Consider the following 22502-nt stretch of genomic DNA (forward strand, 5'->3'; position numbering starts at 1 on the left):
ATTAATTTCTACCATCTGGTTTCAATACCAGGAACTCAGCTATACAGCTGCAAATAAAATGTTTTAAGCGTGTTTTAAGTGTAATATACAATGTGACACTAGATGGGGATGGTGAGCCTTATGGAAAATTCAATATATTTTTTAAAACGCTTTTTAAAAAGCATTTTCAGAATGTTTTTTATATGTGTGTAGATTCCACCCAGGTCTGAGTCTCAATATGGTTTATTATAACTACACAGAATATGCCAAGAATATGTCAAATTCCTTTTTCCCCACCAGTGAGCAACTGTTGCCTGCCACATACATGTCTAGGATTAAGGAACAGGAATTTTTGAGCTAATGGCACAGCTCTTTTGCATGTTTACCCCGTGACATTTCTCTTTAATGAAGCTCAAGCTCTGGATTTATGAAAAACATGGAATTTCTTTTTGTGCACCACACTTTCATGCTCCCTGTATGTCATAGACTGATTCTAGTTCGTGATTTCCATAGACTGTGACAAAATCACAGCCTAGGGCTGCAACTCTATGCCCACTTAGCTGGGAATAAGTCCCATAGAACTGAATGAGGCTCATCCAGGAATGCATTGTAAATTATCACAGAAACACTGTCAGACACATTATATTCAGATTAAGTAAGGACTCAAACTATTGTGTGAGAATGACTGAAAGAAGGATCAGCAACTGCTTAGGGCCATTTTACACATTACAAAGACAGATGTGCCACTTGAATATACACACCACAGAGGTCACAGCCAATCCTATATTTTAAATGTATTTCCTTCAAAAATGCAACATTCAGTGCCCATTGGTGTGGATGGAAAAAGACTCTTTACAGTCATACCTCGGGTTACAGTCGCTTCAGATTGCGTGTTTTCGGGTTGCGCATCGCTCCGAACCCGGAAGTACCGGAACAGGTTACTTCCGGGTTTCGGCACACGCGCATGTGCAGAAACACTAAATTGTGCTTTGCACATGCACAGAAGCGCCAAATCGTAACCCACGCGTGCACAGACACAGCGCTGCGGGTTGCGAACGTGCCTGCTGCACGGATCACGTTCGCAACCTGAGCATCCGCTGTCCTTGTTAACGTCCAATGTTATAGCTAAAAACTTGACAAGGGCAAGAGGACCCAGTTCCATTTCTGTTATACCAAAAGTAGAACTTTTTCTTTCTTTCTTTCTTTCCAAAGTAGCTACAGACTTAATTGGAAATCTCAGGCTCGGGAAGAAGCGTTTTCAGAAAGAGCATTTGGTGCATCCAATCCATTTGTCACATGCAAACCCCAAACAAACTTCCCGATGTGCTCTTTTTCTCAACCGCTCCAAGCAGCCTCTCTATTGATTGATTAGCCACACATATTTTGTGCAATAACTTGAGGAACCTGGTTGCAAACGAAGGTTTAAAAATAAACTTCAATTTCTGAAGAGTTCCACTGAATCAAAGGAGGATTCACCAGCACATAAATTCATTGCATTAGGATAGCTACTCTGCTAAGGGTGGACGCCATAGAATACATTAGCTTTCCCTACTTCCTAAACTAGTTTTAATTTACCAAAGCCATTAACTAGCAAATAGAACAGTTGTTTCTTGTAAATGTATAAATGCTAAAATGCTTTAGTTCATTAGTTTTTTTCAGTACTGTGTTTTTAAGGAAGGGCAAGGAGTAGTTATAAAACTATACTTAGTGATACTGAAAACAGCAGTAGGTAAACAATTATTCTTCTATGGTTATGAAGAGTCTCACTTGATTTACTAAGCTATTAGAAATTACTGTAATTCCGTTTTATTTGTATTAGCTGCAAAAAAGGTAAAAAGGTTTCCTAGTACCAATTAGTTTGAGTTTCAAAAGTGGTTTTCTTTCTTTTTTTGCATGTACTTCATCTCATGTGATAGTTCAACAGCAGCTTATGATGAGACTGAAGGAAGAAAATACACAGAAGTCTTGAGTGGTCTTCTAAAAAAAAAAAATGCCTATTCCACATATGCCACAAAACATCCTGGTAAGGTATTTACATAATTACATGGGTGATGTTTCACCATAGTGGAAATGTTATTCATCTGAGTTGTGAATGCCCTTGAAACACAAATTGGACTGTCCATGGCCTTTTCCTTTATCCACTCACCTATCAGAACAGCAGATGGTACTGAGATGCTATGGAAGTGCTTAAAAGCTGGTTTCTAAATGTCTTCTTGTTTCACAAATCCGGGTGAGATCTTTGCGTCCCTTGTGGGGACACTTAGGATTGCAAGTCTCGACCATCTATGTTAAAGTGGTTTTCCTTAGAGAGTCAAAACTCCATGAGTTATGTGTTGAGATTCTCTTTCTTTCTTTCTTTCTTTCTTTCTTTCTTTCTTTCTTTCTTTCTTTCTTGTCTCGCACCCCTCAAAAGATGTCCACTACTTCCTTCGGGAATTACAGGAAACTGTCCTCAACCAGTTCTGAGGAATCCATTCCAATGTCATCGATGATGTCAATATCCTCAATGGTCTCATCCTCTCGCTTTACGAATGTGGAGCTGCTGGAACCAGTTTCGATGGCACTTTCTTCAGAAGTCTGGGAACTGTGTAAGAAGACCACAGGGGAAAACATTTAGGAACTTAAAAACACACTGTGAAGAACACATTCTTCAATTGTCTTGGGGCAACAGAAATCCTCCTTAGGAATTCATCAGAAGGCACATGCCACATAATTTTGGAGTCCAAAAGAAAAGTTCCCCAAAGAGACTCACTCTTACATGAAATGCTTTAATGCTGCAGTTTTTCCAGCTCTCTATCTTTGGGGAAACTTCTCCACATCAGCTTGCTTGCTGAGGAATCCCTTTGCTTTTGTCACAGAACCACTGCTCATTGCAGAGGATTCTGGGAGCATATCCCAGGTAGCACATTAAATTCATGCAGGTCAGCCTTGCTGAGCTTCACCATTACCATGTGTGGGACTAAAGGGAGTTCTAGCACAGGTCTACACCTGATGACATATCTCAGGAAACAAGGGATGAATAGAACACGAAGCTCCCCAAATCATTAATCTGAGGAAGCGTGAGAGTAGTAAAATACTATCTGGACTCCACCACTTGCTGGACAATACTGAAGATCAGATCAGCCACTAGTTCTGTGCACATAATGATAAATTATAATGGTAAAAAGCTGCCTATATTCAGCACTGAAATCATGAATCAAGGACAAATTACTTAACACGTTTTAAATCAATATTCTGGGTATGCTGCCTCGAGTGGGAAATTTGCGGGGCTTCTTCTTTGCAATAGTGACGTGATCTGCATTTCCCAGGCTACTGTCAATGTGGTTATCCTTCAGAGTTCACACTTCTCTGAATTTTGCAGAGTTCTTGGCTCAACCAAGGGTACCAAAATGGTCAACAAAAATGTTGACATTTTACTATAAAAGTACATTTAGAAATGCATACTTTGAAGAAAAAATACATCTAGGCTTCAGTCCAGACTCCTAGTCTGCTGTGGGTGGGTGGGATTACGTAGGTGGGGCAGGGATCTTACCAGTTCCATCAGCAGAGTGGTGCCAGCAAGAATCCTCTGGCACAGAGCTCCCAGTTCCACTTGTGCCAAACTTGTGAGCAGGTGGAAACATAGTCAGAAGGATTCCTACCATTGATAACACCGGAAGACCCAAATTGGGCACTCAGGGAGCAGAGAGGGACAGATCACAAGACAGCCCCACTGCAGTCACTGGCATTGCATAGCTCCCCTCCATCTTCTGCCCCAACTGGCATTTGGGGTGACAAATGTGATGCTGACTACACTGCTCTGTCATGCTTTGTGGGAAACCGTTATTTAAATATGTACGTTGTTGTAGATATTCTTTTAAGTTGCAGATCAATGTGAAAACAGTGACAGACATAAAATTAATAATGGCACAGAAATAGACTGATCCATCCAGCCCTAGTGGTTAATGATGTCAGGATTTAGGTCACAGCGAACTTTAATCAGGTGTACCTGTGCCTGTTCCTTTTGCTGAGCTCGTCTTCTGAAACAGGGTCAATATCCGGCAGGGGGATTATGTAGCCACTGTCGGCGCTGAGTCTTTGTTCATCAAATCCACTCTCCCTGTCCTTCAGTTTGTCTTCATTCTTGTAAGTGACTCCAATGTAGGTGTTGTCACAGTCCGCTCTCATGCGTGTGACAGCAGGATGGTCACTCTTCAAGAAGTCCAAGTGAATTCTCTCATAGCTCTGAAATATATATATATAACAAAATTGGTTGGAATTGTTTAAGGCTCTCCATCCCATACTCCCACAAAATAGGATCTTTATAAATCTCTATAGAACCTGGCATGATTTCCTTTCAATGATTTTTTTGCACATGAGTAGTGTTTTGTGTCACATGGGGTCAGAAGCATCTTTTAAGGCAGTGGGGTGGGACTTCTGACCTTCGTGAGCCTAATTAAGGCCACTAGGCCTCTCCATTTGTACTCTGGCATGGTTAGGCCCAAACCACACCCACCTGTCCTGACATCACATGACATCAGGTGCAGGACAGAGAAAGCTACAGGGCCAAACTGAAAAGAAAGGGAATAGGACTGACAATTTGTCACCCTCTTAGGCTACCTTCAAAATCTGCTGCTTGAGATAGGTCAAGCATCAAATAGGATATTATGGTGGGGTTTTCTGTCTCCACATTTTCACCATTCTCTGCAGTGTCATCATGAAACAACATTTTATTTACCCCACTTAAGAGCCAAGAGTCAATGGCACAACCAAGCAATGTCTTCTTCTGAAATCCTAGAAGCAACCCAGTTTCCAAAAGGACAAACCTTCTTGTATTCTCCAGGCAACAGGTTCTCAACTATTTCGCTCAAGTGGTAAAAAGAAGGTCTTTTCTCGGGTTCACTGTTCCAGCATTTCACCATGATGTCATACCTGTGAACAGTATTGAGGCGGGAGGGAATAGCTTAATGATTTGTGACGTTTAAGCAAATTGATGACAGTATAAAGACAGACATAATGAAGGGGAAGAGAGCCATAGTGGAAGCCTAGCTTTGCAGGTGCCGTGACAAATGTGCAAACTGATGAACTGGGGATTGGCTCAGCCATCAGTCTTGCTCCGTTCCCCATGCTTCAGGTGGGCTGTCTATCCTTTTTTACTCTTAAAAGTGCCACATGACCAACCATGCATTTATCTGCATGTTTGTCACATTGCTTTAGAAAGGAAACTTCTTTTCAAGTGTTGTTGTTTTTTTGAGTGATGTTGTGGCATGATCTTGGGGTCCAATGCTGGAGATTCAGAAGAAGTTTTGGAATGGTAAATAGACTTGCCTCATGTCCCCATTGCCAAGGAATATCTGAGCTGGAGCCCATGCCTTCAACATTTCTCCAGCCTGAGGAGGCTGGGTTGCCATCTGTAAGCTCTGATTACTCCAGCCCAGAAGCCTTAGCAGAACCCTTTGCCTCCCCGGTGTCACCAGAATCGACAGCTTCTGAAGCTGGCTAAGCCCTTCAAACCCAATGGAGCTAGTTACTCAAATATTTAAATCTCGGTCTGTATTTGCTTGCCATTGAAGCCATGTTTAAGCCTCCTCCTATGTCCCTGGTCTTCCCTCACCAGAAGGGTTTGGATATTGCTTCACCAGAACCAAATCTATGGGACCCTCCAGATGTAGTTCGACACCGTCAGACCCAGCCAGTATGGTCAACGGTCAGAGCAGCCTCTGCAGAGCCACATATTCTCCACTCCTGCCTTAATGGAACCTGACCTCTGTTTGACATTGCCTAAAACTTGTCCTCCTAGTTGTTGCCTTACCAGAACTTGAATTTGGATGTGCTTGAGTTTGCCTTGCTTCCCTTTTATGGAAGCCTAGCATCTGACCACCCTGCTCAGGCTAGATCCCCATCTGGCTGAGACCCATCACCTGGGAGAAGAACGCATTGTAGGAGGAAAGTTAATCAGCATCATACACAACCAGGTTCTGCTGCAAACTTGAAGGCTGTGCCTCCCTGCTTCCCAAGTTAAACCTGGAGAGGTTTAGGTATGTTTGGGTTGAATGCTGTGAGGGCGCTTCTAGATCAGTCCAAGTGCTCTGTACATAATTTCCCTGAGGTGTTGTAGAAGAATGAGACGAAAAGAATACGTACACCTCACTGGTAGCATGGTCCGGTTTTGCCATTCGGTAGCCACTTTTAATTTTATTATAGAACATAGAATCAACCATCATGCCAGGATATGGAGTGCCACCTGAAAGTCAAGGGGAAATAGATGTCGTTATAATATTTGTTGAAGTAAAATAAATTCTATGCATGGATTCGTTTTTCGAATGTTTAGGACCATATAGAACCTTTCAAGATTTTCTGAGAACTGCATGTTCCTCAAACCTTCTAGAATATTCTCAGTCAAGCTTTCAGATGTACATAAGGGTGAGGCAGCCAGCCAGTCAGTCAGTCAGTCAGTGAGATGTAAGAATTAAGTACAGTAAGCCTGCAACCTACGTGGGGGTTACTTTTCAGGATCACCTTAAACAGCAGGGATAAATCATGTTTGCAAACCATGCATCCAGGTTATAAAATGGGGCTACAAATGTAATTAAAAAAACAATACTGAACAAATGGGGGCACCAAGCCTATTCTTTTCCTGTGGTGAAATTTGGTTTAATCCAAGACCTGCCCTTAAACATCTCTTAGAAGAAACATTGTCTAGTGGGGGGATTATATCATTTGTAGTTTGGATAAGAATCAGGATATGCAAGGTATCATCTAGTCAGGAGAACATGGTGTTCCTTTCTGCCTCATTAGGGATATGACCTTCTGCTTTTTTATATTTATCTTTGTAGTCAGTGTTCTCGTTGGATTTAAACATTTTGAAGGGGTTCGACCAGCCTCTAGCCACATGCCTACACAGCACAATTGGCAAATCTCCAGTTATTCATTGAAGTTCCATTCTTTTATGTTCCAAAGTAATGAGGATGCCTACCAAGAGAAAATATTTCCCACAGCAGAATGCCATAAGACCAGACGTCACTTAATGTTGTATACAGGTTGTCAAAAATGCTTTCAGGTGCCATCCATTTCACTGGAAGGAAAGTCTGCAAAAATACAAAAAATCAATAAGAGTAGTTACTAAAACAATCATAAAAGGAGATGTTCACCAATAAATATATTTTAATTTGATTTTTAGCATATCTCAAAAGCTTGGGATGGGTGACAACATTAAAAAAATCCATGGAGATATTAAAATGCATCCTACATTGTCCCTGGCCACCCAAACACAACTGAGACTTTAAAATGGTTTACAGTACCACATATCAATAGTATTGTCTGAAGAGGTGATACAATTTCCCATATTTTGGTTTTATTCAAATAATTTCCAGTAATATTATTTAAAATAGTGTGATTATGAGCCTTGCGTGGCATTTTGTCACTATGGAGACCAGTGCCAATGCAACCTATTGACTTCCACTGAATGAGTCAAATGTTGTTGTTGACTCTGAGTAGAAACTAATCCAGGAATAACTGGTTTGATATATTTTTTTTGCAAATACTGAAAAATGCTCCAATTGTTTTGAGAAAACTTGTATGAGATGGGCAAGTAAGTGGGGGCAGGGAGAGATATATATCATCAATCTATATGCTTCTTATGCTATAGTAAATGTGAAGTCCTGTGCAAATCTTGCCCATTCTAATTGCAGCTCTGACAAGACACACCATACATTACTATAATTTGCCTGCAGAGAAGGAAGGGAATTCTGTGCAGCAAAATTCAACTGTTCTGTAATGTGTAAAGAGTGCTTTGATGCTGGTTGTGTTTGGCATGAATAGGTTGATTGGAGACACTGGATGGGTGTTTGTTATCTGAATGTCAGTTAATTTCATTTTACACACACACACACACACACACACACACACACACACACCACAAGATCCCAAAGCACTGCTTGCATTAGTTTATGGTTTCTAATGATGTAGTCTAAGGTAATAAATGTAAAGGTACATACACTGCCTTTAGACACATAGTTTGAATCATGCATGATGTCTCTAGCCAGACCAAAGTCACAGATCTTCACAATTTTTCCTTGAGCCAGAAGGACATTCCGTGCTGCCAAATCACGATGAACACACTGTGGGATGCATAAATTACATGAGTAGAATGTAGGCACAGAATACGAATACGTAATATTTCATGTTGGAAGGAACTTCAGAAAGCATGTATAAGAAGAAAAGATTAATTGGGATACCCTGGGATAGATTCATTCAGTATTGCAACCCTAAAACTCTAAACCCTAAAACTTTGTAGGCTGCTCTTTTATCAAACACATTTTCAAAGTTCCCCAAACAAAACAAACATCGTTTAAAGCTAGGCAATCCCTTCACTGTTTCCTTTTAGACACTCACATTTTTAGAAGCTAAGAATTCCATTCCCCGTGCAACTTGGTAAGTGAAGCTGAGCAGGTCCAACAAAGTGAGGCCTTCTGAATTGTCATCGGAGAGGAGGTTCTTCACATCTAGTTCTGAGTAGGGAAGATGAAAAGAAAAAACCATCTGAAATATGAAGGTGCATTGAAAGCATACATCAAACAGGCAATCTGCTTCAGTCCATTATCTTTCCAGAACATATCTGTTTGCAAGGAACTCACTTGAACTGAGGAAAAGTTTGTTTTTAATCTATGCAGAACAAGGGCAGCCATTGTAGTGCTATCCAGATATTGCTGAACTACAGTTTCCATCAGCCAGTGGTCAAGGATGATAGGAGCTGAAGTCCAACAACATCTGGAGGGCATCATACTGTCCACCCCTGACATCAGAGAATAAACAGATAGTGTATTTTCTAGCTGTCTTCCTACACATAGCCAATGGCATTCTTCTCCGCTTTCCCTGGTACCAGCACTCCAACATCTCCTTCCAAAACATTTCTTCAAAACAAGTGGCTCACTTGTACATTTGCATCAATCAGCGATAGACACTGCCGTAAAAAAAATGGTACAAATACCAAATATAGCTGTCCTTTCTCCGCTGATTATAGACTTTTTCCAAGAAATTGTAGGATTAAAAAAGTGCCACCTACATATTATACAGCTTGTTTTTGTACTTTATTCCAGTTGTGGTTTATACCCAAAGCAATGATTTAGAGATGGCATAGTCTTGTCAACTTTTATATATATATATATCCATTTTTGTCTCTTCTAGCCCTGCAGAATTCTCAAGTTCCTTGGTTAACTATTTGATGGGGACCATTCAATGCCATCCAAAGACCAGTGATTCTATGGGCAGTTATCCTTATTTTTGTCCTGGAAAATGATGGCAGCAAACTGTCTAAAACCTAGCTATTCAATTACCCTGTTGGCTCAGTGAAATACAAGAGTTGACTAGCCTCTTAAGCCTGGGTCTGGAAAAGATTCAGGTTCTGAGACCACAAGCCAGGAGTGACCCAACCTGTTTTGAATGCCGCAGATCAGATTTCTTAGTCAAAGGACAGTAAAAGGGATGAGTTAGCCATATGGGCCTTTCCTAACCCTCAATTTAATACTCTACAAATCATTTGGGAGTGTTCTATATGAGGGCAGTGAGGCTGCTGGAAATGAATCCCTAACAAATAGCCCAGCCAAATGGCTCAAAATTCTGCTGAATCCAGAAAGGTATCAAAGCTACTACAAGTGCCACGCATGACACTGGCTGTTTACTAGCTATAATAATAATAATTTGGTACCATTCCTCCGACCAACTTCCTTCACATCTGCAAGAATGGTCATTATGGTGCTGCGTGGTGGTGGCAAGGTGAAAGGAGCAGTCTACTTTCTGAGGATCTCTGAATTCCTGCAGCGTTTTTATTTAGGGATCTTCACCAAAGTTTTTGCACACAGGTGCAGCGAACCTACTGCCTCCCTCTACCTCTTAAGGCAGCAATAGCAACTTAACCAACTGGAGGTCGAGTAGGCCCTGCTGCGCTGCCCTGTCATCCACTCCCACAACTTAGATATAGGCCCATTCATTGATTCCGCTTGCAGAAACCCATAGTTCAAGTTTTCTTCTCCTTGTAAAACCTATCTTCTTTCAGGTTTTCAAGTATATTTGGCAAGGTGAGTTGCATTGCTGGGTGTGAGTCCCAAGGGGCCCACAACTAGGGCCAGGCAAATATATCAATTTTGATTTCTCATTTTTTTCAATTCCACATCAGTTTGTGATTCTTTTTTCCAAAGGGCCTCATGAAAATCCATCAACATTTAAGTGCAAATTTCTCCCAATATTCACATTTTTTAATGAAATCTTGCCCAATATACATATTTTTTGCACAGCTGTTCTCCATAACATAATGCATTGTTTATGTTATTTTCAGTAATATATGCATTTATATGCACATTTTACCCCAGTACATGCATTATTGTTTGCATTACTTGGTGGGAGAAGTGCACTGCAAAATTCAGTGTGAATTTGGAAGGTTGGCTGTGTTTGTTATTGTACTTATCCTAAACTTAACCTAATGCAGTGTTTATAAAAAAGATTGTTAAAATACAATAACAATCATGTAATGTTTATAAGGTTTTTATTTTTTTTATTTTTTACACGGGTGTATCTTAACAATTTTCCCCCATGTTTTATCTTACCTTGTGAACTTGTAATTTTATACTGGGTACAAAAATCCACCTTTCAACGTGAACCAAATCAAATATCTCCTCCATCACTACCCACAACAACTCAGTTTACTTTTGGACTCTGCTTATTTAGAATAATGGAAATAATAATCTAATGATTTATTTTCTGTGTCAAAGTTTTCAGTTTTGAGGAACCAAAGCAAAGTCTGAATAAAGACGCCTTTCGCAACAAGATAAACGTGAGCTACAATTTTATGCAAGAGGAATCAATAAAATAGCAGTACCGGCTAAATGCAGTTGTCACAGAAACATTACAAGGGCATTCTACTTCAAGAGGATAAATTTATTTTTATTTATTTATTTCCTCCCCCTGCCCCTGTCTTTCAGGGCAAAGCTTCCCCAGGGGAGCTCACATACACAGTAAAAGCATAAAAACAGAAACACCTCATTACAATAGAACTAAATCAGCAGCCTAAAATATGGCATGGACTAGCTCCACACTCCCATATAAAAAATCAGTGAAGAGGGAAACAATGTAAAAACTAGCAGCAGGAAACCATTAAATAATCAAACGCAGCTCAGCATCTCACTGAAAAAGCAGATAAAAATAAGTGGTGTATCACGTGGGAAGCCTTCCATGACTACTTGGGATTAAGGCAGAATATTAGCCTTATATTAAAAATGCACCTTAACTTACCCGACACATATTTTTTCTTATACGAAGCAGGCCTATCATACAATGACCTTTGGATGTCAGAATATTTCGATCTGTCTTTCCTTTCTAGCATCGGCACATACTGCATGGTCTCTGCTTGTTTCATATCCATATATTCACCATTGTTTTCAAAGGATAGGATTACATAGCTGGAATGAAAGCGCAACAGCAATAAAGAGAAATAAGTTTATGGTGGGGATTTGTGCCACATTCATCTCTACTCACAAAACAGAGTAGATATACAGTCGTACCTTGGATCTCAAATGCCTTGGCTCCCGAACAAATCGGCTCCCGAACGATCGAAATCCGGAAGTGAGTGTTCCGGTTTTCGAACGTTCTTTGGAAAGCCGAATGTCCAACGGGGCTTACGGGGCTTCCAACTGGCTGCAGGAGCTTCCTGCAGCCAATCAGAAGTTGCACTTTGGTTTTGGAAGTCGAATGGACTTCCGGAATGGATTCCGTTCAACTTCCAAGGTACGACTGTAGCTATAATATGATCCTTTCCCTCAAAATTAAGAATGACCTAAAATTTCTCAGAGAAGAAATTTCTATCAAATTTAAAAACTTTCCCAGTAGTATTCGACTAAGTTTTGATCAGAGTGGACCCACTGAAATTCACGAGTAAGTTAGGTCCCTTAATTTCAACCGTTCTCTTCTTAGTTGAATAGCACTCTTTGGTTTTTTTTGAGCTTCCCCTGAATTGTTGGAGAATTTCAGTCTTTCTTTCTTTTGGTGGAAAAGGCAAATTTTGCCACCCATGAATTCTGAGTGCAAAGGTGGATCTGCTTTAATACTCTTGTCAGGAAATTGGTATTTACTCAGAGCAGACCTACTGAAATTAATTGACCTCATTTCGCCATATTAGTTAATTTCAATAGGTCTATTATGAGTAAAATTTAGTTGAATACTAAGTGGGTTCGATGTCTATACCTTCCAGTTCTCTTCAGCCCATTTCATCCTCCAACATGAACCCACAATAGTGTTTCATTCAACATTAAACAAACCAACATTTTCCAGGGGGAGGGAATTCTGAGAAAAACTGCTGGACAATTTCACTGCCCCCCCCATTAATATTTGGCAAAATGCCCCCCCAACTTCACATCAGATTCAACTTTCTTGCCATCACAAAAGGTACATGACCTACTGCGCCCCACTTCCCAATTCTATGCAACTTACCCAAAGAAAGAACCATTTCCAGACCTGAAAAATAAACCCTACCTCCTAGTACTTTCATCAGCTGAGTTCATCCCAAAGATGTCCAGGTCCTTCTTGGGCTTTTCAGGATGTCGATTCAGATAGTTGTCCCTGTTTTTATGCAGGTAGTTCACCAAGTCTCCATAAAAGCAATATTCCGTTATGATGTAAATTGGACCTGATGGAGGTGGGATAAAAAGGGCAAAAAAATGAATCAAAACACTTAGCTTTTTGCCAGGGTCATCTCCACAGAATGGTGAGGTCTAAAATCAGCAAGAAGCTCACTCTCCCACTGTCTCAGAGATGGCCTGAGAGATTCCTGGGATGCATGCCTCACCTTTTGAGATTAAAGCAGGCTGTTGAGGGTCCTTGCCTGAGGACCCTCCAAATCCCGGAGCCAGGAAATGCATTTTAATTAATTCCCAGCTATGGTCTGAGCTTTCCTGCATTGACACCTATAAAACCCTGTCCTGAAGTGTTGACAATCTGAATAAGGCCTTTGCAATTCATGGCCCATCAGCTGTAAATTGTGACACGCCAGATGCACAAGAACCCTGCTGTTTTTAAGGTCCAGGTGGGCTTCCATCAAGGGCTAAACATTCTGTGTTTGGCTTGGTGGGTCACAGATTGTGTAGGCCTGATAACCTAGATGCTATGATGGCTACAGCAGGCAGATGTTTATACGATGTGGGCAAATAAGTATAGATCAATTATGGTGGAATGACTCTCAGCAGCCATCTAGTCTAGTAGCTACCTTTTGACCTGGCAAATTATGGAGTCTGCCTCCCTGTCTGAATACTAGGTCAGTGAGATCAAGCAAACAGAACATCAAGGAGCCGTTCAGTTCCTTATTTCAATGGTGTAAGAAGACTCTTAACCAAACCTACCTGACTTCGTACAAGCTCCTAACAAGTTCACTATGTTCAAGTGGGGACCAAGATGGGTCATTATCTTTAATTCAGACATAAGAGCCTGCTTTTCGCTGGATCTCGCAGTGGCTGTTGGAAAAATGAATAGAGCAGCTAATTAGAATTTGCAATGAACAGATAAGATACAAATGATAATAAAGTGATAAGATAATACATAATTACAGTAACATGCTGTTAATTATGATCTTATGATCGGGTTTTTGTGAGGAAAAAGTATTGTCAGGGGTAAAAGCTGCCGGGAAATAAAATAATTATACATAGACGGTAGAACCTACGGATCTTGTACTCAGTTCAATGAGACTTACTCTCAGGTAAATGAGTATAGCGTTGCAGCCTAAAATGATTGGTTTCTCAACTAGAAGGCATGTATTGTATAACAAACAAACAATGGTGCACTTGTATGATGAGGATTCATTTTTAATTCATCAAACTGGGTCAATTTCTGAATCAGCTTATGTTAACATGAGCCTAATTTCAAGATAAACCAATTTGAACTTGCTTGGGTTCAGTCTGGTTTGGTTTAATTGGCACCATTTTATGCCAGCTTCACGTTTTTTAAGTTACAGATTGTTCTCTGTTCTGCTACTACCCGTGTCAAACACTGCAACATCGGGGTTTCGTTAAAATGTTATGGGGTTGGGAGGAACAGCACAGAAACTCAAAATTGCACTGAACGCTAATTTTATTTAATTTTGTTTCTATCAAAGCTCCTGTGTCTTCCTTAGCCAGAGTGCACAGCAGCAGCCCACAACAAACCCTTCCATTTATTTATAGGATTCACTTGCACAAGAAGTGGGCACAGATAGTGAAACATGTTAGTTGACATTTCTTTAAGTTAATAGTAAATAAGTAAAAGGCTTAAGAACATGAGAAGAGCTCTGTTGGATCAAACTAAAGGCCTATCTAGACCATGATCCTGTTTCTCACAGTACTGTAGCTACGGGGGGAGGGGGTTTTTTTGCCCCGGGTGAAGCCTCCAGAGGGACACCATTGAGGTTCCCATCCTGTGTGTATGTGTGTGTACACAAAAGTGTGTGAGGGTGATGCCCAACTGGGTCTTTGACCCAGGTGAAATAAAGCTTAGTTTCACCCCTGGTCAACCACATGCCTTTGTTAAACCTCTGCGCTCTCCTGTCCTTGAGCTCCAGAATCTGATATCTGGAGACTTACTGCTGGGATCGTCAAGGTGGCATACAGCCACCATGAGTAGTAGCTTGTATTCTGGTCCTATAAAGGCATACCTTTGAAGCAGACCCATTGGCTTTATCACCGGCAACTTCTAGCATTATGGTCTCTGACGATCACAGCTTCTGATGATTCTAAGCATCGTGGACAAGTTCCAAAGGAACTGTGCATGTGTGTATAAGTAAGTCGTGCATGAAGACAGAAGTATGCTTTGTAGTCTTAACTGAGTTTGCCTCCCACAGTGAAGGGAAGCTTCTGATCACTTGTTATGGGAGTTTCAAGACAGTGACACCCACTCCAGTAGCACGCATGACTTTCTTACAAATGCCTCAGGGGGTGCTTTGAATTCTACCCATTCACTTTGGGGTTAGTTCTGTTGAAATCAATTGAATCTACTTCCATTCCAAGCAAATAAGCTCAGAACTGAAGCATTGCTTTGAAGCAATGAATAACATTATCATGCTAAGTATTGCAGAATATGTCAAGGGCAAGGGAACCAGCAGTCCTTCAGATTCTGCTGCACATCCCATAGTTCCTGATGGGAGTTGGAATCCAACAACAGATGGAGGGCAACTGGTTCTTTGGTCATGGAATGTTTAATCAGCCCAAGGCCTGGTTACTGAGTAATGTTATCACCTGGTGCCAAAAGATATGTAATGAAGGCACCAGGTGAGCCTCCCTGAGGAGAGCATTCTGCAACTGGGAAGCCACTGAGGAAAAGGCCTGTTCTCATGTCCTCCAGACATCTCATGGAGGGGACCACTCAAAGAAGGGTCTCATATGATGCTTTCAGGCTGACCAAAACAGTTTCTGTGCCAGAACCGGGCCTAAACCAGGTTTACACAACACTTGATTGTAGTAAAACGTCCACGTCATTTACAAGAAATATTAAAATTATCAATAAAACAGTTTTAAAAAACCATTACAAGTGTTTAAAATATTAAAGCACATCAACATGAGCATGTTTGGGTAGGCTTCCCTAAACAAAAATGTTTTAAGCAGGTGCCAAAAAGTATACAATGAAATGTCATTAGGAAGGGAGCTCCAAAGTGCTACCACACTAAAATATCAATTTCTCACAGCTACGGAATGTGGTACATTTCACAGTGCCATCTCCACAGATTGAAGCAGCAGAATGGGCACAGTGGCAATAAAGGCATAAAAGCAGACACAACTTGATGGAATCAAAAGCATCCAGAAGGAAAACTGTCATGGTAAATATCATGCCCGTTAATTTTGCTTTTAAGTTCTAATTCAGCCATTCTCACGATTTGAGATGAGCCAGAGAGATGGATTGGAGTACTTACAACCTGAAGAAACACTTACGCTTCAACATTTTCACAGCCACCTTCATCACAGGCTGTGACCGGCTTAATCCATAAGCAGTTCCTTCAACTACTTTCCCAAAAGCTCCAGAGCCAAGGATTCGTCCTGTAAACAACAGAGTGTTGCTAATTACTGAGAGGCAACCTATCATATCTTATTTCACAGCTTCTAGCATTCTTGAGATCCTGCTGCTGGCATGCATTTGAGAGTGGGAGGCCTGTGTTCCTTTGTCCGTCTGATTTCTAAAAACCCATTAACACATGATGAGCCAGTTCCTCCAACTGAATGAATGGGAGATACCTACTCACATGAGAAATCTGAGCATGTATCAGAGTTCTGACACCCATTTCTTAGACTGAACCCATTTCTTCTACAGCCTTACAACATCATGATTCCAAGACGACTCCATTGACATTAATAGCATTGTTCTAGAGTAAATCATTTATAAGCAAACAGCTTTGGTCAGTCAAATGCAGTTTGGTTTATCTCATCCCAGCAATATGGCATTGAATGCTTTGCTTAAACTGGGCTACATTTGAGTCTTCAGAGCAGTGGTTTTCGAAACATGTCCCAAGAAATGAAGCAGATCAGGGATCCCTCAATGAGGAGATTAGTCTAACAGTCTATAACAAAGACATGGTAGCACCCTGAACAGCTACAAATTCCAGTTAGCTGACAATTCAGTCTGGCTGAAAACATAGAAGTTTAAACTGATTTTGTAAGACTTTGTATTTGCAAGAAAGATCTGTCCTACCAGTTTCTACAGGGTCCTCAACACATCCAGTTTCATTTAAAATGGCAAGTTTATGCACCTCATGGTTACAGAGAAACCTCTGAAAATAGGTGGACAGCTTTTTCAGACTGACAGATTGGGGCTCTCTCACTTAGCAAAAGTTGTGGTCCTTCTCAATTATTATACCACCTGCAACCCATTTCCCCTTCTGGCTTTCTGTGTTCCATGAAAACTTTAATCAGTCTCAACACTAGTCCCAGACTTGTACGGCCAAATGAGATTATGGGAATTATTAAAACTGTCCAGTGTGCATGTATACTCAAGGCTCTTCAAACCTGTGTCACAATTCAGGGATTTTAATGCAACTGTTGGAACCTGTGTGAAAAATCAGAGAAGATTTGGAGAGAAGCTTCACCTAATATTTCCCCCATTAAAGTGCAAGCATGGTCAGGTCCATTTCTGAAAATCCCACAAGGAAGTTCTCGCAGTTCAACAAAACTTTGATCTGGCTTCTTGTGATATATCCAGGATGAAGAAAGCTTCCTATAACATGTCAAACCCACACCAACATGTTGAGCTTCCACCAAACCCCCAAAGGCCTTTTGTGACTCGAGGTCTGTGGACCACATGGCAGGATGCAGCCTCTCATAAACATTTGCTGGTGTGGCTCAATCTAGTCATCATCCAGTGCCCACTCGACTCAGTGTCATGGCTGTATATATATTCAACATGAGAAAAACTTCCTGCTCTGCCCACACCTCTGCTCCGTATGTGTAGGGTAGGTGGGAGAACTTCCTGGATGTCAGGGATTTATTAGTAGGTCTCCTGTTTGCACTCATGCACATTCATTTGGATAAAAGACTTGTTTACCAGGTGTTTACAACATGAATGTCTGGAATCAGATGATTCCATCCACAGCTTGTCTCTGCAGACCACAGTTTATCTTTTTGAGGTGAAACCCCTCCGCACACGGTGACAGGCACTGTTTTGCATGTCCCATGGCTGAACTCCTAGCACTGAAAGCCAGTTCCAGGGCTGGCCTCTGGTGATGCCTGGCTAGGATGAAACCAACCTTCTTCATATGCATAACTCATAATTAACCACGAGTGTTCCTCTACCCTCAATAGTTTGAGCATGACCCATGATCCTCAGAAAGGATTTATTGGAACATCAGGAGCAAGAATGACAAACAGGAGCACTTGGCCCAGTATATATACCTTAAGCTGACCCAGGCAAAACACACACCACCTGTGATAGATCGCCTTAATGCTGCAATTAGCAAATCACAACACTGGCCCTATCTCAGCAGGGGTTGGCTGCCTGCCAGCTACTAACAATGTCATTGATGGGTTTTAGAACCCTCTCTGTCTTTTGTTATGCAGATGAAGCTCCTGAGCTCCAGGAGACCTGAACGCCTAGGCCTGCACTGAATGCATACAGCCTGGCTTTGGCTCACAATGCCTGCATATACAACACATTGTAAGCAAATTAGAGGTTGAAACAAAGTTAAAGGGTTGAAAGAAATCAATTGGTTGTGACTTTTCAGTAATTGACCATGTCATACTGTCCAACTTTTGCGGATCCGAAACTGGGACCCATGTCTTCAGGGACACACTTCTAGACAAGTTGCATTGCCTGTATCACACTCTAGCCCCCCCCCCCCAGCACCTTTTGGCGACTAGACACAGCCCGACAGCATGCAAGATCACAGCACCCAAAATGTCCCCTGCAGTGTGGACTGCTCCTGTTCAGGGTTCCAGCCAGCTGTGCCCTTATGCAGAATATGCCATTCCATTCTCACTTCAGCTGTCAGCAGCACTCTGTGGCCACTGAACATCCTTAGTTTTGCACTGGGCCATTTTATTTATTTATTTATTTATTTATTTATTTATTTATTTATTGTTCCCCCACAAATCTGGGTTTTCTTCCCACACTTCTGCAAAACTTGGGGCTCTCCCAAGCCTACTGATAGCTCCCTCTTGCACATGGATGGTGCCATTTTGGCTACATTAAGGATTTGCATGCAGAGAAGGAGCTTGCTATTAGCCGCACAGTCAAAGCATTTCCTTTCTCAATGGCTATGCAAACATTGCTAACAATGATACTAATATTCTACATTAAATGAATGCTGCTATCTCTGTAGCATCAAGAGGCTCTTACCTAGTACTAATCCATCTCGTGGAAATTCCCATCTTGAGTCATATGGCAGCTGCATAGGGTCCACATAAATGTATTCATGTCCATCCGGGCTGATGGACTCGATGACTCTCCATCTTATTTCGTATCTTGGTTTCTGCAGCGCACAAGGAATGGAACAGAGCATGTTAAACTCATCCCTACTGAACACGTGAATGGAGACAGTTTTAAAGAAGTGTGTTTCTACATTACCTGCTTCCATATGATTACCAGGACAATCAGCGAAATTATTACAATTACGAGCAACACTAGGACTGCAGCAGCCACCGTCAATTCTGATCGTAAAGCTGTAGGAGAAAGGAAATGTATAGTTCAGGTTTTTTCTCTCTCACCGGTAGGAGTTCACTTTCAAAAGCAGTCACGGTGGCCATGATCCCAGGCTGGCCTGGGACAGTACAGTAAATTGTGCTTCTTCCTCATTCAAGGTGTGTAGTATCCAAGTCTGGCCTGGTTATTTTGGCATAACAGGCAGAAAATTCCATAGAATTAAGCATGAGCAGTGAAGTGCAACCCTATGCATGCTTACTCAAAAGTAAGTCCAGCTGTGTTCAATGGGATTTCCTTATACACAGTTATCTCAAAGTAAATCCCTTTCAACTCAATGGACTTCTGATAAATCAGTTTTGTGCATGCCTTAAGTCTTTCCCACTGAAATAAAAGGAAATTAAAACTCCTTAACTCTAGCTGAATTATGCCCTCCTTTTGATTTGTATGCATCCATCTTTTAATTACCAGTTGCTGTTTCCTGTCTTCCTTGAGATTAAAGATCCATATGATACCACTATTTCCTCTGTAAATTCTTCTCACACACCCTTTCTTTGTGGGTTCAGCTATAGTTAAGCTGGAGGGAGGCATAAGTGTGTTGGAGAAGAGAAAGCTCCATATTTCACACAACTCTCCATCAACTCCTGTTTTCAATATTCTAAGAATTATTTAAGCAAATACAGGTTTGTCCCACTCAGGATATTAATATACATAACATTATACTTACATATACTGAATAGGCATGTTCTTTAAATGGGTAGGACTTCTTCCTTTGAAATATATTGTCATATGAGTATTTTAATTTTTTGTTCATTGCTGCTTTTACCTGATTTTAATGCCCTTTTATTTTATTTTTACTGTGCTAGTCGCTTGGAGGCCCTTGAGCGCAAAAATGCAAATAACTAAGGGGAATTATTTGGAGTGGCTTCTGTGATCTCGGGTATGGCAAAATGGAAAATATTTCTAAACAGCTTCACACCAGACAAACAATATTGCATATCTTGCCCAAGCTATCAGAATATAGATTGGAGGCACCAGGATGGTAAATGCAAAAGAGGCAGTAAATCATGCATGTCTGTGGCTTTCAATATTATCTGCTTATTAAAACAGTGGCGCAACTAGGTAATTTTACACTCTGGGCTTAATCGTCCTATCATGTGGTCTTTTAGATGGCAATGTGTATCCATTCACTTACTTCAAAAAGTGTGAAGCCGACCTCACTGCATTTGAGGAGCTTCCTGCTCATAGCAGAGTGGAGCCCTGGACTTCTGACCTAAAGTGCTGCCCTGAGGGCACCACCATGTTAAAAGGTCTGAGATCACATCCACACAGCATAAATTGTTTCATGACTCCTTGGGTCCCTTTTAAGGAGATGGAGCCAACAGCAGCTGTGCCAACCATATACAATGTTTACTCACTGGGAGCCACAAGCTTCAGTTCCCGTGCCACAGTGCCGAGGTCATTCCTTGCCATACAGCGAACAGCCAGTGTTTCTTCCACCTTCTGAAAGGTCACCCGGCTTTCTACCATGTTTTTCTGATCAAGATGAGTCTCCATGGTGATATCAGAGATATTGTTTGTCAGGAAGGTCCACGAGGTGTCATTACTGCACCTGAAGAGAAGTATAGATATAAATGAGGATTGCCAAACACTTCCATTTTATTGAGAATTGCTCAATGAGCAAACAACTTTATATACATACATCAGTGGGTAGCCAGTGTGTTGTTTTGGACTTGATCTCACATCAGCCCTAGCCAGCATGACCAATTATCAGGGATGTGGTGAAATGAACCCCTTGTATAAAGACACATTGTCTTAGAAATGTCAACTGGACACAACCAACCAAGCTTCCGATCCCATAACCTCTTGCAATCTCTCTCTCTCTCTCTCTCTCTCTCTCTCTCTCTCTCCCCACACACAGCATGCCCATGTGATGCCAACACAAACTCCTACACTAACACTTTGAAACAGAACAGAAGAAGGGCACCCCGTCTCTCTCCCTCTCTCTCCTCTTTTCCTTCCACTGTAAGACATCTATGACAAAAGTGTCTCTCACTATGTGTAAACGAACTGTAAAAAAGACTCTATGAGTTGAAAGCGGAGGTGACAGATGTACTTTCCCCCATTTATTTGTCTGTCTTGTAGCACAAGAAAATCTTTTTTAAAAAAGAAAAGACTTTCCTTGAAGAATTCGCAAGCTTTTCTTTTCTTTTTTTTTTTTTAAATGATATTTATTAAGATTTTCAAAAATACAGAAAGTAAGGATTAAAGTACATTCAAAACCTTATTTTCATACATCCACTTTCCGGGACTCCCCCCTTCCCCCACCCCTACCATATTCCCCTTTCATATTGTTGGCTCCACAAGCTCTCAGTTCTAATTGAAACTTAATTTGTTTAGACCATTATTCGAATTTAAAATTTATACACTCCTCATCAATACCCTTAATAAAAAACAAAAGTTCTCTCCCCAGGGCCCACCCCATTTTCATTCCACAATTTCCCTTTTTTTAATGATAAAGACACCCCACACAATAGAAATATAAGAAATAAGAAATAAAAAATATAATAGATAAAAAAAAACTCATTCAGAAAAAAAAGTTGACAAGCCTTTGGATTTTAGTTCTCCCCCCCCCTGTCCCCGGTTTAATTTCCCCCTGACCACCAAACCATGTTATCTGCCTGGAGTTCTTAAAGTCCATAAATCACCTATTTCCCCCAATTCCTTGCTGGCTTTTTCTGTTTATAATTATTTTTTAAAACATTTAACTTCAAATCTTTAATAAAACTCCCCCCATTGTTCTTTCCAAGTTGTAGTCCAGTTTCCTCTTGTTCCGCTGCTGAAACGTTCTAATTCAGAAGCTTAGTAACTCTGCAGGGATTATTATTATTCAGGAACGAAAACTTGCGTTCAGTCCCTTCCTTTCTTCAATAGAAAATTCTATTGTCTCCTTTAGCTGAACACCCTGTAGACAAAATATTATTTCCGTTTTGCAGCTTTCCCAGAAGATAACCAGTCCTGTAAAATTCCAATGGTATTTTTCCACTTACGACCATCTTTGTAATGTCCCAAAACTCCTCTAGGGGGATTGTTGTAACTTTGTTTTCTCTAGTCCAAAAGTCCGATTGTTATCCATGTTTTCGCCATTTTGTATCCAAGTTTTAACAAGTTATAGCAAATTGTAACAAATTCAACCAGCAAAGTTCTCATAATAAAATCCTCTCTGCTTTCCGACTTTGACAGCTACTTTGACAGCTGTCAAAATCTCCGACTCTTTTCACCAGGCTCTCTCTTCAATCACCCCGGTTCCCAGGGGGGGGGGGTTACGTTTCTTCTCCCTCAATTCTTCCTCCAGCACAGTTCTTATAGTTCCCCATCGTGGAATTCTTAGTTTTAATCAGCAATACACATCT

The 22502-nt window shown here is 41.0% G+C and overlaps 1 protein-coding gene across 4 annotated transcripts in view; it reads right to left on the reverse strand.

Moving 5' to 3' along the window:
- Positions 1-1166: 1166 nt before the first annotated feature.
- Positions 1167-22502, reverse strand: part of PDGFRA (platelet derived growth factor receptor alpha) — a 54466-nt gene continuing 33130 nt past the window's right edge. For all 4 annotated transcript variants that reach the window (XM_081020470.1, XM_081020471.1, XM_081020473.1 and 1 more), the window contains exons 10-23: positions 20508-20701; positions 19018-19112; positions 18790-18922; positions 15897-16001; positions 13344-13454; positions 12481-12634; positions 11245-11411; positions 8353-8468; positions 7956-8078; positions 6935-7046; positions 6103-6202; positions 4785-4890; positions 3968-4203; positions 1167-2563 (exon numbers count right to left, since the gene is read on the reverse strand). In XM_081020470.1, the coding sequence (XP_080876596.1) occupies positions 2416-2563; positions 3968-4203; positions 4785-4890; positions 6103-6202; positions 6935-7046; positions 7956-8078; positions 8353-8468; positions 11245-11411; positions 12481-12634; positions 13344-13454; positions 15897-16001; positions 18790-18922; positions 19018-19112; positions 20508-20701 (1900 nt within the window). In that variant the 3' untranslated portion in view covers positions 1167-2415. The remainder of the gene's footprint in view (positions 2564-3967; positions 4204-4784; positions 4891-6102; positions 6203-6934; positions 7047-7955; positions 8079-8352; positions 8469-11244; positions 11412-12480; positions 12635-13343; positions 13455-15896; positions 16002-18789; positions 18923-19017; positions 19113-20507; positions 20702-22502) is intronic.

The sequence above is a fragment of the Podarcis pityusensis genome, assembly GCF_964106645.2.
Source record: "Podarcis pityusensis genome assembly, chromosome: 9".
Taxonomy (NCBI): Eukaryota; Metazoa; Chordata; class Lepidosauria; order Squamata; family Lacertidae; genus Podarcis; species Podarcis pityusensis.